The sequence below is a fragment of the Gymnoscopelus braueri genome (genome assembly GCF_963280865.1).
Source record: "Gymnoscopelus braueri genome assembly, chromosome: 5".
NCBI classification, from domain to species: Eukaryota; Metazoa; Chordata; class Actinopteri; order Myctophiformes; family Myctophidae; genus Gymnoscopelus; species Gymnoscopelus braueri.
In genome coordinates this window covers 34,225,641-34,246,379 of record NC_137606.1, presented here as the reverse complement: position 1 = coordinate 34,246,379, position 20,739 = coordinate 34,225,641, and the positions used below count along the sequence as shown (strand labels likewise).

The window sequence follows — 20,739 nt, the reverse complement described above, 5'->3', positions numbered from 1 at the left end:
CCTAAAACCATTATAGTAATATCATGGCCTCAGTTGAGACTTAATAAGAAATGTAAAATGTTTCAGAAACGCTAATTTAATTTCAACTTAACCTAAAAGTTTTCAATTAGCATCGAAAGAATCTGTGTGTTTGAAGCAAATTCAGCCAATGTTTCAACCGGGTTTGCTCACAGGCCTGAGGGTGATCGGTCACTTTTATAGTACTATCCCTGTAATCACATGACCAGGGAACCCAACATTATGGCACTGCAAAGGTCACACGTTCACCTGTCTCAGTGGCGCTCTTCAGACAGGAGAGGGCAGCGGTGAGGCGAGAACACTCCTCAGAGCTGGAGCCCAGTCGTCTCATGGCGTCCCTCACCTGGGAACTGGACATCTGCAGTAACGCATCTAGAGACAGCTTCTCTGGTACAGCCTGGACAGGTGGAATGCCATGGGAAGACAGGGAGGTAGGTAGAGAGAGAGAGAGAGAGCAATAATTGTTTAATTAAATGATCAATGTTTATTCTTTATCATTCCATTTTGTATTTAATTATTATATTATTACTCCGGTTTAATGTACGTACAACAATGTGCTGTCTGTTATGCTTTAGCAACACATGTATGCCATATGGAATGCTAATTAAGTTCAATGGATTTAACTAAAACAGAGAGAGCGAGAGCGAGAGAGAGAGCGAGAGAGAGAGAGAGAGAGAAAGAGTGATAGCGGGTTGGAAAAAATGAGAGAAAGAAGAATATAATAAATATTTATACATTAAGAGATTTTTTTAAAGTTATGAAGGTGAAGGGACCAGAGAATATAAGAGCAACAGATTAAAACACACATAGAACTGATTAAACATACCAAAGACAGGAGTAGCGGAGCATACTATTTACAGAAGAAGTGGAAGGAAAAAAACGAGAAGACGGGAAGGAGAGAAACAGGGTTGACAGAGATATGTTTAGCTTGTTAAGTGACTACTATCCAACTATCAACAATCTCCTCAGACACCATGTCACTGACCAGCCACCAGCCTGCAGTCAGCCCACTCCCAGTAAGGAGTCAGAGCATCTTAAGAGTGTGACATTAGCTTATTTACCCTTTGTGCCGTCCTGTCCGGCCCTGTGAATGTCAGCATGCTCAGTTTATCACCCTTATTCCATTACCAACGACAGAACACTTGACCACTGTGTGCATCCAAAGCAACTCACATAGAGTGAGTTAGCGAATGTGACTAAAACATGGCACGTAAACAAACGAGTCAGCTGATGTTTAGTTCATGGACAATTCATCAGATGACGCACAATACTCGCATCGATGAGGACCGATATGAACAGGAGGTTCTGGCTGAGGCTATGGGACAAGTCTAAACAAATTATGAGTCAATGTATTCTCAGGAAAAGTGGATAGTGGATCACTGTATGATTTCAGTTTGACTTCCAGGAAGATACAGGAACCTGGTTCACATGAATGAGCATTGAGCAAACTCAAGCTGTAGTACAAAGTGACAGCCTGATGATTTACATTCATAGAAATTGAAAAGTGTAGAACAGATACTTCCATTCAACACAAGGCTGTGCTTCAGGTCTAAAACACAGAATAGCTAGGAATGAATTTGTTGATGCCACAGAATCAATCTGCACACTGTGCAGGTCCCACTATCCATCCACAGTAAGTAATCGAATCTCTCAGCATAGAAGGTGGTTGTGAATGCGTAAAGGTCCTTACACACCGGGGCGATTTTTTTCATGCGAATAATACGGTTTTTTTTAAAAACCTTATAAAGTCAATGCAAGCTTCCACACCAGTTTCGCGGGCGAAAAAAGCATCTTTTAATTATTCGGTACGAGTCAGAATTTTGCGTATATTCGCATATTCGCCGGTGTGTAACCGCCTTAAGAATGGCGCTTATAAACTATAATTGTTTAATCTACATTTTTATTAAAGTCCTTAAAAGACAAACAACATCATTTGCTACAAAGCTGAAGAATGAGGATCCAAAATGTCTGCAACTACAGGACATAAGGCCATAAAGAAACCAAAGCCACAGTAATAATAATGATAATTTGTGTCACTGTATATTTTCATACACTGTGTATAGCGGCCAGAGCTGAATTGTTAGAGAGCCCGCCTGGGAAGCCAGAGGTCCCAGGTTTGATCCCAGGCCTCAGCAATACCTCATTTCACTGTGTATGCAAATATACAGGTAGACTCTTGCTGCATGTCACTCCCTGGCTCTCTCCCCCGTTTCCTGTGTTTCTCCACTGTAAGTAAGTGAGCTATGTGGCCCATAGGGCAGGAGTCTATCTCCTGTTTCTGTAGTGTGAGGCAGCTTGATGTACAAGTACACCCCCTGGACATGACGCTTGTATGTCGCAGGGACTTTTACCCCAATCCAACCCCCTGATGCTGAGTGCCAAGCAGGGACGCACTTGGTCCCATTTCTATAGTCTTTGGTATGACCCGGCCCGGGGATCGAACCCCAACCTCCCAGTCTCAGGGCAGACACTCCAACCACACGGCCACTGAGCTGGTGTTTCTCCGCTGTACTATAGAATAAAGGCATAAAAGCCACCAAAATAAATAAAATAAAACAAAATAAAACCTGTTGTAGTTGACCTTATACTAGAGCATTTCCCAGAATCCATTGGCAAACCACAAAGAGACGTTTTAGTCCATGTCCCTCCCCTGTGTTTTTAATGGAATGCATTATTCTACCAGCACTTAGTCTCCACGGCAACAGTCCACTGCCCAGTGGACCGTACTAAAACAAGCTTAATCAGGGTGGGGTTTATTCACCTGGCAACCATGCGCTTCCTGCATTGTCTCCATGGTAAGTGAATGGTCAGGGTGGGAAGACTTGGACAAAAGGTCACATGACGTATTTGAGGACTGCTGCCCGAAACTGAAATGTGGACATTGTAATAGTAATTTCGGTATTTTGATTCTTGATTTGTATTTATTTTTGTAATTTGCAAAATTTTTATACATCTAAACATAACAGCAAAACTTTGCGTACATATTTTTTTGCAGCATGGGTCTTACGGAGCCAAAAATGACACCAGCAGGCCAACCAACAGGAGCACCAGAGAAAGTGACGTTAGACTGGAAGCTGTCCCTCCCCTGAGAATCTTTAGCAGCTCAGCATGGGGCCCGCTTGAAGGTGGAGTCACAAGTCACAAGAACACCTGTTCTATTTTTAGCTCGCTGTGGTTATTCAGAGTGCTTTTGTTTTGCAACTCAAAAATAAAGTGGCAGACATTGTGGGCTGGTAAAACCCTACCCGCTTAGCTGCTTTCTGGCATACTGACACACACCATGTGAATAGTGGGGTGTGTGTGTGTGTGTGTGTGTGTGTGTGTGTGTGTGTGTGTGTGTGCGCGTGCGTAAACAAGCAGCAATGCTGAATATTCAGCTATGGCTAAGAGGGAAAAGCTGCCTAGCAACACACACACACACACACACACTCTCTGCAGAGCACTAGGTGAGTGCGTGCGTGCGTGCGTACAAGCAGCAATGCTGAATATTCAGCTATGGCTAATAAGAGAGAAAAGCTGCCAAGCAACACACACACGCATGAGTTGTGTGTGTGTGTGTGTGTGTGTGTGTGTGTGTGTGTGTGTGTGTGTGTGTGTGTGTGTGTGTGTGTGTGTGTGTGTGTGTGTGTGTGTGTGTGTGTGTGTGTGTGTGTGTGTGTGTGTGTGTGTCTCTGTCTGTCTGTCTGTCTGTCTGTCTGTCTGTCTGTGGCCTAGTAAATACAGTATGTGTACTGGCAGATTAACATAACGCTGTTGGAAAGGAAAGGCAGAAATAGTGCATTCATTAAAAGGTCACCATGTGACCTCTAACAAAGTCACTTGTGCTGCTAAACCGTTAAAATGGTTTGATGTCCTGGGTCCCAGTGAGGGACAATGCAGAGTGGGCATGAGTGGGCAAGTGGATAAAAAGATCAGTATCAATTATCAATTTATATGATCAAATATCAATTATCAATATTATCAAGGACTTGTGGGTGGGAGTTGGCCAGTAGCCAACTTTATCTGTACATTCTATGGCAAACGCAGACAAAGAGTTAAAGGACCATACCAGCCCTTTCTCACTCTTACTTTGATAGGATTTAATTCCTCAGATCTGTTTTTTGACAACAATTTTCATTATTGATATATTGGCCTCAAAATCACACAAAACTTGCCACACTCCATTGTGCCATAATCCATACGTAAGTCCCATACGCATGTACTGTAAATGCATGGAACTGGAAAGGGGGGGGATTCATTTATGGATTAAATTACGAAATTTAGGTGAGAAAAACCATTTCAGAATAGAGTTATATGGAAATTAGTTCATAATTCCCTTTCCAGGAAAAAAAGAAAATCCATAGTTTTCGATTTATGCAGAAAATAAAGTCTGTGGTAAACATAAGTCTATGAGAGTTCCACGTTTTGTTCTAACGATGCACTCACGACAAAAGCATCTAGAAAAGTGCGCTCCTCTGAGCGCAGATCCCCAACAGGCCGGGTTGCCTACCCAGGGCCAACAACATTTGGAAGGCAGTCATAGCCATTTGGCATGGAATCTGCTAAATATGACAGATACATCTTGATCGCATGACTGCAGAGATAATATTTACATATTTGTAGGTGTTTGGGACAAAATGTCTAGGAGTAGTAGCAAAAAGTGTGTTTTGAAGAAAACGTGAAATGGCGGAAAATCTAGTCTGGTACAAATGGAGTTGTGTCATGATCAAAGGTTGATATCTTTTTTTTACTGTACGACCTACGGTTCAAGAGGTATAGGCTAAAACGTGGATCGGCCATTCATAGCACCACCATAAGGCCAATTTGAAACATTTGGGTGGAGGTTCTTCCAGGAGTGTCCGCGCAAAGTTCCATGGCAATCGGACCAACGGTCCTGAGATTAGCTGTTCACAGACAGACAGACAGACAGAAGTGAAAACATAATCCCTCGGTCGTTCCAGCCTGTCTGTTGTGTGTGTGTCTGTCTATCCTTTCAGTATCAACATTACGCCAAAGAGGTACCGCCACTATTTATTTTCACATAATTTATACTTTTGGAAATTGAACTTTAATTTATAATAGAAGGAGTCAATGCGACTCGAATTGGGTGGAAACACTGCCCAAATTTGTAGTCATGTGTCACAGATCTGTCATAGATGACTGACGTCACAGGCTGGCCACATGAAGTCCGACATCCATATTGGAGCCATGCCATTAGATTCAGCGGTCCACATTAAACACATTAGACTTATTTCTGGCTGCGTGCACCCACTGCCAGCGATTTGTCGATTTTCTTACCTTTTGAAGTAGTCACAGAATATTTATCTCCAGTATGATCGATCCCCTGATGGTTGCTAATCACCGCGGGTTTCACTGTGCTTCCGCGAAGAAAAAAAAAAGTCATCGCGACCTCCCCGTTCAATTTTATACGCCTTTGAAAATAGCATGTCTCGGACAAAAATACATAGTAAAAAAAAGTGCTCAGGAGCCGAGGGTTCTAAACGTTTAAAAAAGAAAAAAGAAAAAAAAAGAAGTCGTCATAAGTCGTTCTTGGCAGTTAGAGAGTTAATTTGATTTTTGAGAGGCATCAGACTTCGACTTATTTTTTACTCAGATTTACTGGTTTGTCAACTAATGGATTGGTGCCAATTCTGAGATGGAAGACAATCTCATCTAAAAAGGTAAAAGCAAATAATAGAGAGACAGACAGACAGACAGAGATAGTCTACTGCTATTTGTCCCAAAAAGGTTTATAACAAGTGACTGCAAAATCCTGAAAGAATTGCTGCTATGTGTTTCAAAAAGCTTTACACCAACCTACCCTTGCCTACATGTGTATATAACTATTCCTAACAGCAAATTAACACTTTTGTGGCTTAATTAACACTTCTGTGGCTTTGTGACATAGCTCTGTTTACACATTCATTTATTCCCTTTAATTGTACATACTGTACATTTCTTAGTTTCTTATTGTTTTTACTTGACATTTGGCTTTGGTAAATGTATGTTTCTTCATGCCAATAAAGCTCCTTTTGAATTGAACTGAATTGAATTGAGAGAGACAGAGAGGGAGAGAGCGGGGGAGAGAGAGCGAAAGAAAGTAAAGAGTGAAAGAGAGATGGACTTCAAACTTGCAGAGTGTTGACACATAGCGATACCTGGGCAGTGTCTGAGCATGCCTTTGCTGTTAAGAGGTGACGTAAACTAAAGAATGATAACAGCTCCTACCTGACTCACAACAGAGAGAGCTTACAGTATAAGAGAAGAAACAATGAAGGGGGATGACAAGCAAAGATAGCATCAAAAACATTTCTAACTTAAGTTTTTGTTAAAGTCCAACATTTTGCACAAATCACTAAGTTCATAGTTACTCACACTAAAAGATTTGTGTACTTGCTCTCTCTCACACACACACACACACACACACACACACACACACACACACACACACACACACACACACACACACACACACACACACACACACACACACACACACACACACACACACACACACACACACACACACACACACACACACACACACACACACACACACACACACACACACACACACACACACACACACACACACACACACACACACACACCTCAGTAAACAATGAAACACGCAAACTTAATTAGAAGGCTTGCGTATACACTAACAGGCACGTGGGTGACAAGAGCCATGGAAATATTGTCTCCACCTAACAGGCACACACACACACACACACACACACACATACAATGACGCAAACATACTCATGCCCCTGGAGAGTATGGGCTGTTTACACTCACGTATGCATGCACCCACACACACAATATGACACAACCACCTCCACACTATTCACCGGTATGCCACTGCCCTAGTGCCCTATGCACTGGGCTTGTCCCTACAGCCACTATGCACAGGAATGCTACGCACACCAAAGTCCTCGTGGTGGTGCCGGCCCATGGCAGAAGAATCCAAATGACTAGTAGCCCCAGGGAATACCCCAGGGTATACCCTGAAGAAGGCAGTTGTCTGCCGAAAGGTTGGTTTCTATTTCTCTGCGTCCATAATAAAAGATTGGCACTTGGGCTACTAGTGTGTGCGGCCACCTTTATGTCTCTTGAAGACAATTAATTTGTCCCTACAGACAGCAGAACTTTGTAGTTGAGTCCTTATGAAACCCAGTGACTCTACTCAGACAACACCTCTGTCAAACAGGAAAAACATCAACACCTGATAGATTAAAAAGCAACAACCAGTTCGCCGTTGGAGGACAAAAGTATTTCCTGACATATGTCTCTTTCAGCATAACGTAGTATAATGTGCTTACTGGCACATAAGCAGATAGTTATCAGCTGGTTGTGGTACGTACCATGTGGTTGACAGAAGGCACCCAGTGGTTGACAGAAGGCACCCAGTACCTAACGATCCTGCTCTCATATCCCAGAGAAGTTAATGGAATCTACCAAACTCTGCAAGTGCTATACACTGCTGGTATAACACACACACACTGGGAGAGAGCTGAGAACTCTTCCTAGCTGTGCTCTCACACACACTCCCTGATTTCCTCCTCCCTCTCTCACTTGCATTTCTCTCCCTCCCTCCCTCCCCCTTTCCAAGCAAGCCTTGTCAGACAGCCAGCAAGCCAGCCAGCCAGCTATTCTGTCTTCCTGGCATGCCAACATGGTGCATCAGCAACTGGTGGCGTCCGACCGTAGGGCGCCCATGAACCCCCCTCCACCCCTCAACACCAACCTTTCCCCCCTGGTGCTGTGCAGATATTAGCATGGAAAGTCCCCTTAAGCCTGGTACACTATCCTAACGTAGTAAAACGTACTAACTTTGATATTGTGAAATTGGCATTTAATATTGAACAGTAAAATGTTGGCATTGTTATTTCTTAAAATGAAACTGAAAGACAGCATTTGAGTAATGAAAAACACCACGGCACAGTAGCTGCTGTGGTGTTTGGTGAAGACAGTGGTGGACACACTGCGTAATCAACGCTGCACTCCACCCCACTTGACAAGAAATCCTCCACTTCCTCTGCACGTCTGCTCTTTTTTTCCACAGTAGTATTTTACTGGACATTTTAAGAGGGGAGGACGGGTTAAGAGGGGAGAGAGAAAGAGAGAGAAAAATAAAGAGGGAAGGGAGCATATCTTCCACAAGGACACAGGAAATAGGGGCTTTGCTGTGAGCCCTTGGTATTCTTTTCTTCATGCCAAGCCCCTTCCTGACCTTCCTTAAGGCAGGCTTGTTACTTTAGCTGACCCAAGATTGCAGCAATGCTGATTCATTCATACAATAATACTGAGTCACTGTGAAGTCCCTGGCATACGCTTCCATTTCCCTCTTTCTAAAAGGTATGTTGTTGGTTATGTTTCCTCCCCATATCCTGGCTAATGTATACATATCAAATTTGAGATGACAACACTTTTTTTTTTAATTACAATTACAATTTAGGCATTTAGCAGACGCTCCTAACCAAAGCGACATACAATTGCAAGACTGGGAGTAAGCAGCAGAGTAAGCATGAACTCCAGTGGCAGTCAACAAACAAGGTAAATAGTCACATACTGTAAGTAGAGTTCAGAGAGAACATACAATAGCCTATAGTGCCTGAAAGAAACTAGGATACCAGCCAGGTAAACAGTGAACCTAGCATAGACTAAATATTTTACTCATTTACCGAACTTAAGACACACATCGGAACATTTTTTCAATGTCATGTACCCTAGGACGTAGCTCATCCAAAACGATGGTCTAAACCTCTCACAATCCATTATTTCTCAATTCATATGGATATCTGATGACGTAGGCTATGGCAATTTTCTTTTAATCAGTTCACAAAAGTTACTTATGACTATATATCCTTAAACAAGAATCTTCTTCCATTAACCACTTATCACTATTATCACTGTAATTACTTGACCATAGTCCCCCAGGGCTCTATGTTAGGCCCCCTCCTGTTATCAATCTACACTAAATATCTTCGAGTTGCAACGCGTTGTGTAGACATGCTATTTTCGATGAATGGTAGCCCCAGAATAGGGACACTAGGCTTCAAGTTGTTAAACAGTGTTTGTGAATATAATGAAATAGTTATTTCTGAAAAATACTGATCCCATTGTTACACTCTCAGAGTTAAATTAACACACATTTTACAGAGTGATTACACTCTGAAGCTAGGTCCAAGTTGATAGAAATCGATAGTAAAAGGTCAACAACTGACAACGTCTTACTGGAGACAAATGTAAGATAGACCAAGTGACTTAAACACACACAATTAATATTTATACCTAGTAAGAAAAGCCCTCCGCTTCTATTTTTGCTTTATTTTATTTACAATACAGAGACACATGAAGCTGCGAGCAAAGAGGGGAACAACATGCAACAAAGGTCTCCAGACAGAATCGAACCATAGGGACGCCGCGACCGATGCATATTCTGGTCAGACACCGGCGTGTCCCAACAAGGACACGTCTCTTTCTACAACTCATTCTTCTGCAAACTCATGTGAAAACACAACTTCTTGAAATGTTTATTGAAATGTCAACTGCACACTTGAAACGTTAAGAGCTGTCAACCGTTAACACCACATCAGAAGAACGAGGTGATTATACCAGCCGACAGATCTACAGCTGCCAACTCATTAGCATCAATTTTGCTTATCTCTGCTCCTTCATACATTTTCCTAAACTGTTTAAGTCATGCAAACGCGGTGGAGACACGCCTGTTCCCAGTTCTGCCCCCAGGGGCATTCCTCATCTCTCCCTGTGTAAACAGTGACTGGGACATACTGGGACATGCACAGACACAGGGCCGTGCACATGCAAGTACTGTTAAAATTATACACCCAGTGTAGCTATGTTGAATTAACATTGTGTAAATATGAATGCTGATGTGCCTTGGATAGGTATAATGCATTAGGCCTGTATTTTCAATTCACAGCCACAACACACTCACTCACTCTCTAGGCCTGGGTGACCATTTTCAAACCCCAACACTGGGACCCGTAAATTAACCGCATGTTCATGCATGTGCACATGTATGCATTTAATTAGAATGGTGGACTAAACTAAAGCAATAAGCCACAAAAGGCTGTGGCTTACCATGGATGAGGAGTACAGTAGGAAGCACGACGCAGAGCTGACCCTCTTAGCCGTTCTAAAACCACGGTAAACCACAACCTTGCATGGCTTATTGCGTTTCTAAACTGGTTACCAAATATGGCAACATGACAGAGACATATCCCAATTATTTGTTTTAATATCAAATTCCACAAGGAGAACAATTTCTACAAGACACTAGTCCCTACGACTGCCTGTACAAACAAGGAAGTTGCAATTCAAATGCATGGAAGGTACCAAACGGTCACGTATCGGCCTTGTTTTAAATTGATTTGTAAAACCTTGTTTGTGTTTGTAGGTTAGTACCAAACCAACTTTGTTGCTGTGGAGCTATTGTTGTGGTTCTGAGCCTTTCAGATTTTCCATCGATTCCACCTATGAACACCTTTTGTTGTACTTTATTTTCGGCCATTTATCCTTATTATCCTCCCAGATGCTTAACCTACTGTAAAACCTACAGGAGTGGAATAGACACGACACCTTCCCTTACCAGATAAGTCAATTACTTTTTCCCATTTGAACGCCATCTACTGTAGTATAAATGCACGGAATCTGTGTGTGTAATATGACTGTGGTTGCACTCCACTGTTGCTGCACAGGCACTTATGTACACACTGACATGTGTGATATCTGCTGTTAGTGATGTCTCACCTGCACAAGAGACTATGATTCTATTTTGCTGCCATTTTACCTGCTGCATTTTTTTCTTCAGTTGCACGGGAAGCATTTATGATTCATATTGCTATTCTAACCATGCACAAGAGACTGTATGTATGCATGTATATATACTGTATATACCTGCTGCAATTTAACTGCCTAATTTTATTGCTACCTTTAAACATGCACCAATGTAGTGTATATATTGACATTGCCCGTATTAGGAATATTTGACATATGACTAATTTTCCTTGTTTCTTTCCTTCCTACTTTAATCCTTTCTTGAAACTGCAAATGCTTGGAAGCTTTAACCTGTACATCTGTGATGTAACTATACCGTTGAATCTGATGATAAAGGTCTATGAGTAAGTGCTAAAAATAAGAATAATATTGTTAGCCTAATTTTAATTGTGGTGAAAACCAGTGTAAATTTGGAATACTGAAAACCAGAGCATTTTAATGTTTTACATAAAATATAATATAATAAAAACGTTTGTAAGGATTCAGGGCACCCAGCTAAGCTTGAAACCAGTACTATCCCAGACAAATCAGGACGAATGGTCACTGTAACACACACCCCAAACTCTGATCAGCCCTAGTGGCTGCTGCTGAGCATGGTCCACGCAGAGGTGGTCAACAGAGATTGTCAGTAACCTTTGCAACTTTTATTCTACTGTGAACCAGTAGCCAATACATTCCTGAACAGTGACTCAGATGGGTAACAGAATGAGCATTGTTATATTGGCCCAGGACACTCATATGACACACAGAACAAAAGAGCAGCCAGAGAGCAAGCTAAATGAGACATGCTCAATCCAGTCCATGCATAATGATCCAATGTCTACTTAAACATTGGTGGAATGTAAACTTGATTAACCATTTCTCCCATTACACAGCTGAGCAGCAACTGAAATTAAATTAAGAGTTACGTGGGCGCGCTGAAAAGGTGTGTGTCCGTCTCTTTTGACATGTGAATGATATTCTGTGTCTTATCTTGGCACACGCAAGCATGTAGGATTAGACTTCCACAGCATGTCAAACAGGTTTCACATGTGAATACTGATCAATGTTGTGGTGCATTTTCACAGAGGATGGACACAAAGAGGAGCTAACTTAATAGCAAGATGTACAGGAAGTACTATGAAACAATAATTACAAAAGACATTTTGTATGTGCAACAGAAAAAAGCCCTTCTTATAGCACCTCAAGAATGTGACTGCATGGTCCTGCACAAAAGAAAGTTCCCAATGTGGAGTGGTCTTTTTTGTCTCTAGGATTTGAACCAGTTTAGAATTTTTATTGCAGCTACTCAGAAGTAATGCTTTTGGAAAGCTCTTAAGATACAAAATAATTAAACAAAATAGTTGTGTACCTCAGTAGCCTGAACAAAGCTGCATACGCTGGTCTTCACAGGTCTGGAATGAGTCCACCAGAGTACATGAGAACTGGTCACATTCACGGTGTCTTTCTGCCTAAAGGTCAATAAGGCTACTTGTTACTTCTACGATTGCAAAAGCAAAAGTGTGGGTCTGGGTCCAAAGAAGGTTTGAATAATTCTGTGCAACTGAAAACTGGTGAACGGTCCTACCCACTCATCTGTGTCACTAAATAGTGTCTAAGTGTGTACAGTATATTAGTACTTGCAAAGCCCTGTTGAGTCTGTCGAGTTCTGTGTGTACTCTGACTCTGCCAAGTGTGTGTGTGAGTGCATGTGCGCATCTCTGTACATGAGATGTGTGTGTGTGGGTGTGGGTGTGGGTGTGGGTGTGGGTGTGTGTGTGTGTGTGTGTGTGTGTGTGTGTGTGTGTGTGTGTGTGGTATGCTGGGTGGCTGGAGAGGGTGGGTATAAATAGCGTGTGAGGCAGCAACAGAGAGAGATGAGGGTTGCAGAGCAGCTGACTCAACACATTCTATCCCCTCTGAGCCAGTTTGGGTTCAGTGCTCATCACACTGGGGAATGTGGCCAGAGAGACACTCAAAACACACCAGCTCACCAGCCAACCAACAGACCACATACCTACCTATACTTGCCCAAGGTTTCTCAGCCAGTGGGTCGGATGCCAAATGAGGGTCAGGAAATGTCCTGACAGGGTGACAGACAAAGACACAGCTCTCTGCTTTATAGAAGTGGTTGATTTATTGCATACAGGAGGCGCTGTATGCAATAACTTAACTGTTCAGTATTCAGCTCCCAGTGCAAACCCAGCTGAGATCCGCTGTACCGGCCTCTGTCCGTAGTACAATTTCCGCTATAGAGCCAACCAACGACATCTTGCATAAGTCCTGGTATTACGTGTGTCCTTAAACTGTGGTTATATGTTGACCATGTGACAGACATATTGAATCAGACATAGTGGTTCCCCACAGAGGTAAACGGCCACAAATACTCTCTCTGACGCTCATCAGATTTTACCATCTCCTGTCATCCCATCATCAGCATAATCATCATCATGCACAGCTCTTTTGTTACAGTATAATGTCCAATGTCATACAATCAGTCGGGCCCTATTGAAACAAAATACAACAGAGACTCCCGATTCCCCAACTTCTACCTCAGTAACTGTTTCCATAATTTAATTTATACTTTTCTTCCACTTATTACAAAAATTGGTTTACAGAACCTCAAAGTGCTTTTGATTATTTGTATGCATTTTATTCTTTCATCCGCTTCTCTACCTGATATTGTTCACACTGCTCTCCATATTTAACTGACTTTAATCCGCTCTCATCTTCTCACGCTCCTGTCTGCATTTAATCTATCATGTTATTTAAATCCACTGTTTGTTAAGGGATTTCCCCACAACCAGTTGGACTGGTGTGTGACAGCTATCAGAAGACAAGGGCACATAGGCACACCATACTGTATATTAACATACAGTATAAATATGGGAAAGGGATTTAGAGGTATCATTTTCAGATGGGGAATGGGTTAAAACTCTCAGGAATGGGAGGAAAATGTCAAGAGAACGAGATTGATTCAAAATCATGAATAGAATATACTGGACGCCATCAAGACTGTTTAGAGTGGGCCTGACTGAAGGGCCTGAGTGTTGGAGGTGTCAGGACAGGGATGGTAGCGGTCCAAAAATCCAGGACTATTGGTCTGCTATACATGAGAGATTGGAGAGGATAATAGGCCTGGACATCCCCTTCTCCCCCAGTCTGTTTATTCGGGGGACCCTGCCACTTTAAGGAATGTTTCTACTCCTTTAGCTGAATGGACTCAGACGGCCTAGGTAGGAGGCTTTTGGTCAAGGACTGGAAAGCCTCATCTGCACCTGCACCGTCCTTGTGGTACACCTCTCTTGGACAACTGGCCGCTTACAAGCGACTGTCATACAGGTTGCCCATGGACAAGTATGATCTAAAATGGGGACATTATCACTTACACGTGTCGGTACTCTGATGGCGTTTCCAGCTCCAAGTAAGCTACATCTCTGGGGGTTTTTGCTGAGGTGGAATGCAGTATGCTTCTGTGCACTTCCAAGTTTTTTGTTTTTATCGTTTGTGTGTTTTGTTTGATGAGTGTATTTTATTCTACGTGTTTGTTGATGTATTTTTAAGTTGTTATGCCGGTTACCTGACAAGTGGTTAATCAACTAATAAATGTATTTGATTAGATATATTAGATTTTCGTGATACATTAGACATTTATTTAAAAAGCTTATCCAAAATACCCCCCCCCATATGGTTCTAAATATTGGTTTCCATGGCCCTCATTTATCAACGCGGTGCAGCCCAAATAATGGGCGTACGGCGAGATCACAGCACCTTTCGTTATTTATCAATATATCCTGACGTGGGCTTCATCCTCCCGTACGCTGAAATCTCACGTCTGATCGGGACCAGTTGTTGACTTTGGCTGCGCCCGTTTATTCCATTCTAGACCTACGGAGCAGCATTGTCTGACTGTCTGACAGGCATCTAGACACATAATCCACTCCTAAATGTATATCTACACTAATAAATAATCCCTGTGAAAATATAACATTTTATAAAGTAATTTAAACAAACTGCTTTAACAGTCATTCAGATAAGATTGCAGATCTGGCTGCATTGAAAATAGCAGATCTACAAGCTCACAAGCCAGCATGCGAGAGCACTTTCGGGAGTTTAGACTGGTGCAACGGCGCTGCTGTTATATTTTCATGGCCACCGGGAGATCAGACATTTAACCCATGGTCCAACACACACCAGCCTTCATTCATTAATGTTCTCTCCAGGCTATCTCTCATCAATGCGGAGCGGGACGGGACTCGCTCGTCCGACGGTCCGAGTCTCACTGGGAAATGGGAATAGCCTACATGACGGCTTTATTCTAGTGTAACTCGAACGCGCATTGCTCGGTATGGGTTAAATAAATTAATATACAAACATATTCCATTCATAGCAATGTGATTGGTATCATAATATGTCATTCATGTAGGCTACAAGCCTACGCGACAAAGACTGTACTGCTACGCTACGGATTACATGAAAGACACAGCTGGGCGGGCGTGTGTGTGTGTGTGTGTGTGTGTGTGTGTGTGTGTGAGAGAGAGAGAGAGAGATGCGTGTGCGCTGCGTGTGCGTGTGTGGCGAGGCGAGCGGGGGAAACGCTTTCTTATTGGCTTTTCATGATGTCTTTGGTCGTATTCTGGTTCTTCATGTCGGGGCGGTTTGAGAATATTTAAGGGCATGTTATTTAAATGACGCTCGTTTTCAGACGTGAGATTTATCAAAGCTCCGACCTGATGTACGCCAGGATTGGCTGTGTAGGATTCGTTGATAAATGTGACTTCGACGTTGGTGTACGGCCGAATATATGGAAAAATATAAGCCGGTTTATACGCTCCGTTGATAAATGAGGGCCCATGTATCTTTGGTTGATTGCCCAGCCCTAGTGCAGTGGACGATTAACATTCAGACTGGAAAGGGGCATGGACAGAAGAGAGTTGTAGACAACACAAACTCAAGGGCAGGGTTGATTAAGCGACTTTGTGCAAGTCTGGGAGGTCATCATGTTAAAAGTTGAGCCCATGCAGTGTGATCACATTAAATACACCAATTTCAACAGCCTGGCAATTGATTGTCAACTGTACCATTTGCTCAGCAGAGGAAAAGTCTGCTCAGCTAGTGGCCTGCCTACATTGACAACACCCCCTATGTTTGAACCATTTTCCACTGGTCATGGCAGAACAAGCTGTCTCTATGATAACACCAAAACAAAAGCTCAGATCTGCCCTTTCTGTTGCCTGTACAAGACCTGACAAAATACTGACAGAAGATGTTCCTAGCTACTGCCAGTGCCAACTACAGGGGTGGAGACTGAGTAAGCAAGGCTTTACAAGCCTATTTTGGAGATTCCAGCTTTGATGTTAATTGTCCTGAAGCTGCAGTAAACAAAACTAGTTCCTACTATAGATTTAGCTGTAAATAGTTGCACAGAGCCATAATAGGTCTAGCCATGAAGCCACGTCTGGGAAACCGTGATTGGCAGGTATCTGATCATGACCTCATTCTTCTACGGTATCCGAACTGGTAAATATTGACAATATTTTCATATTTTACACCAAAGGGGGAAAAAAACTGACCTGCTTTCCATTACATGAATTATGCAGAACAAGAGTGATGTATTAGCATCATGTCAGACAACCGCAGAATCAATTCTCCCCCACTAGCAATGTGGTACTTCTATCTCAGGGCCTGTGCACCAAGTGATGTTAGGAGTCAGTTCCCACTTTAATAATCTGGGAATTGACGTGCAGGCGTTTGTTCCGCCTTAGTTGATTGACATTGTGTCCAAATGATCCGCCCCAGAAATGTCAACTCTGATGCACGTGTCTCTTCCTGTGCCAACACCCTGTGTAGCAACACTGAATTGGTGATCAGGTCCCTTCATGTCAAATGACAACTACAACAAACAACGCTGCACAGTGCAACGTTGGAAAGGTTCTCAACACTTATCATCACTGCTGGACTGGAATGAACTTTATTGTATGCACTCCCAGTGCTGGCTATCAAACTACAGTAGTAACATAAGCATAGTAGTAGTACTCTATGTAACAGTGTAGCAGTGGTGGTGGTACTGTAAAGGAGCTGGAGGTGGTTTGTGTTACACTAAAGCTGAGCAACTATCATAGGCTCTGTTCCATTGTTTTAAAACAGTTAACTACGTGGAACCTCGGTAGTCACCTGAACATGCTCCTGTTCCATTCGAAATCAAGAGCTGCGATATTGAGAAAAGAAGGATGAACTGTGATGATTCAAACAAGTGACGGTTACACTGCTAACATTGAGTGCAAACATGGAGGAGGTTCACAACTAGGATGATTTTCGTGAGGATTGCATTCAGTCAGCAATGTGCAATACCGGTTGCGCCACCCCAATAGTTCCTGGAACTTGCCTTCAGTATCTGTTCCAAGAGCTGCAACAAAATATAGTTACAGGAACTAACAGCCTCCACCCTGAAGACGACCTCCTGCAAAAGCCTCCTTGAGTGATGAGGAAGTTGATTCTACTTCTCCTAACCTTCCATCATCCAAAAGTGCTTCTGTCTGCCCTGCTCTCTGTGAGGAAACACCTGACATATGGAGCAACATTCCGCTGTCTACCTCACCATTACAACATGCAGTACCATTTCACAGACAGTTGACACACAGACCTTCAGTAACAACTGACACAGACAAACATGACAAAAGTGCTTCAGCGATATCCTCGAAACTGTGGAGAAGAGAAAAGCTGCAGCTATCTTCTTCCCATTTCATAAATGTTATTAGTAGGAAGCTTGTACCTGTTTTTAAGGGTTAAATGAACACTTGACATTTTCACATACTATAGTATATGTTCCAGTTCATGGTTGGAGCTATAAAATTGCACACGTCACTGAACAGAACCCCAATTGATGCATCCCGGTGTATCTTCAAAAACACAAGTGAGCAGACACAAAAACACGACGTGCATCTCACCAGTCTTACGCAGGCAGTGATAAGTTCATGGAGCTTAATTTTAAATTATGGCCAAAAATAACCTAACCCTTCAAACCAGTTATTCCTGATCACCGTCTCATGCACTGCTAAAGGAGGTATAATCCAGCTCAGGGAACAGATCACATTTGTGTTAAATTTTTCCATTACATGCTCAAGTGCCTCCCTTTGCTTCTACAGTAGGGCATGTTGCAATAAGGCTGACAGGTGCCCGAATACAAGCAAGTACACCAATATTATTAATATTTACCTACAGCATGTGTTACCTTCATTTGGTTAATTGTGTGAACAATCACATAAAGCAGACAGTCAGACAGACAGACAAAAACGCACACACACCTGTATGAGTTGTGGCTTGAAATTGTTTGTGTGGAGCCAGTCTGTCAGTCGAGGGTAGTCATCCAGAGCTTCAGTCCTTTCCCTTTCTGGGACCCTGTGTTTACACTGAAGCTGCTTACAGATGTACGTAGTCAGTTTCTCCTATAGGGGGAGACAACACACACACACACACACACACACACACACACACATCAGAACCAAATTACACATCAGTAAATCATTCTGCTATTCTATTGTTATTTTGCAGATATTTTGTCTGTGGTATTGTTCAGTTCCAACTCTTTAAAAAATGCAAATGAATCCATTATTGTTGTTATTATTATAGTCTAGACAATTTAGGCATTTAGCAGACGCTCTTAATCCAGAGCGATTTACAGTAAGCAAGGACAACACGAGGTAATACATCAAATGCATAGAAATAGTAATCTAGGATAATAGGTAAACCCAGATCCTATCATCAGTCTACTCTAAACAGTAGAATATCCCAAATAATCGATTATCTGTACATTGAAACTATACACACTATAGGATGCCAGGTCAACAAATGAACCTGGCATCTGTCTACATAACATGCTATCTAAATTACATTTTAGCCTTTGCATAAGCTTGCAAGATTTCTACCAATGAATGTTTAATTTCTTGCACCTCGGACGCATTGGACAGGATACAAAAAATCGATTTAAAAGGGGGTGTATTATGTGATGTGCTTGTTAATATGTGTTAATTAGCTCTATATTCCCATAGTAGTCATTGCTACAGAGCGTTTGCTCAGTTAGTAACAGGGGTCTCCCCGTCTCTCCAGCTCTTTAATACAAAGAAAATACATGATCAGTTCGGGATATCAATTTTACCCGATCAGGAGAGTGAACTCATACAGGATAAACTACTGGTAGTTAAATTGGAAGTGATGAAACACATTTTTTTTTATTGAAACACTTCAAAACTGAAGCTGATATATGGGTTCTCCCTCAAGATTAGATGAAATTGGTGACCTTCCTGAAAATGTATTTTATGTTAATTAAAGAAATGGAGAGATGGGGAGACCCCTGTTACAGAACAAACACTGTAGCAATGATTACTATAGAGCTTTAACCTTTAAACCAAAAAGTATCACTTACAGACTAATGTCTGTATCCAAATAAGCAACCCCCAAGGGAGTAAACACACAATTTTCAAATAAGCTGGTTTCTATTATGTTATATCACGCATGAGGTTAAGTAACATATGCAAGAAACAAGGGGTGAGAAGTGAGACTCGGCTGAATGTGAGGAAATTCCCCTGAGGTCAACCACGGTGAGAAATGGAAAGACAGACAAAGGTAAAGACAAATGTGAAGTCATTAATACGGTTCGTACAAACGTTCCTCTCAGTGAGATGTAGAACAGTTGGTCTATTCAAACTAAGCAGTCCACATAGAAAACCCCTCATCATCCAGTGGGGAACGGTTTTAAAAAGTAACACAGGAAAGATAACAAAGTCTTATAAAAAGGTGCTCTAACATCCAGAGAGCTCATTATACAGTACATGTTTACAAATGGTTACATTTGCTTATCAATTGAGACCTTTTGCTCGACAAAAGTATTTTCAACTGAAAAATGACACATTTTTCAGTTGAAATGACTGTAAATCACTTCCTTGGCCTATTGCCAAGTGTGCTATCAGCACAGGTATATAGTTTGTGATAGTTAGTCCCTAGGGGTACCGTGCATGTAGGCTGCATGCAAAGACAGCACGAACAATGCAACTCCATGTGTGGCCATCTGTGGACTGAGTCTAATGTTACCCAGCCAGGGGCTTTTATGAACAAATGAAAAGGCTTTTAAACCGAGCGTTCATACTACATTGGCCAATACAGTATGTGCAATATGTGTACACGTGTGTGTACACACACACACACACACACACACACACACACACACACACACACACACACACACACACACACACACACAGTCATGTCAGCAACAAACCGTATAAATATTCAGCTCTTGACCTATCCACAACGCAGCACAACATCTCTTCTTCAAGAGGGTCAGCTTCATCTGTAGTGGGGTTTTATCAGCCCTACCCTCCCAGCTGTCTGCTCTATAAATATCCTTCTTTACATCCAGAGGAACACCGAGCCTGGATGCTTTTTCTCACAGGGGCGTCGGCCTCACCATAGGCTGCTATGGCAACCCAGTGCCATGGAAACCCTTGTGTAAGCTGATGGCGGATCCTGATGACATCACGGCTGGGCAGATGATGGGATCATGCTATGGGCTCACGCTGGCATGTAAAATGCCTTTCTTTTTTTTACGGCGTGGCACCTAGGGGCTGAGCGGTCTAGAACAGAGGTTCCCAAACTTTTCAGCTCGAGACCCAAAAGATACATTTGGTGTCTTCCCGGGACCCTAATGTACAAAACATATTTTTGCCCATTTTTCAATCTAACAAGGTCTGTGAGGCAGGGCTGCAGTCTTTCGCCGTTGTTGTTTACGATTTTCCTAGAACCCCTGGCAGCCATGATTAGAGCTAATACAGCGATAAAGGGGGTGGAGGGAGGGGGGAAAGAGCATAAGCTGATGTTGTACGCGGACGATATATTATTACTGATAACGGACCCTGCTAACTCCCTCCCTCCCTTGATGGATACTATTCGGACATATTCGAGCTT

General features: G+C 42.4%; 1 protein-coding gene across 4 annotated transcripts in view; it reads right to left on the bottom strand.

Annotated features, from left to right (window-relative positions):
• Positions 1 to 20,739, bottom strand: part of LOC308085344 (kinase suppressor of Ras 1-like) — a 48,872-nt gene that overhangs the window by 15,566 nt on the left and 12,567 nt on the right. For 2 of the 4 annotated variants that reach the window (XM_080428466.1, XM_080428467.1), the window contains exons 2-3: positions 18,084 to 18,224; positions 268 to 415 (exon numbers count right to left, since the gene is read on the bottom strand). In XM_080428466.1, coding sequence (XP_080284592.1) covers positions 268 to 415; positions 18,084 to 18,224 — 289 coding nt within the window. Of the gene's footprint in view, positions 1 to 267; positions 416 to 7,361; positions 7,542 to 18,083; positions 18,225 to 20,739 lie in introns of those variants that run through there. The other 2 variants (XM_080428469.1, XM_080428468.1) reach the window with 2 other exon arrangements.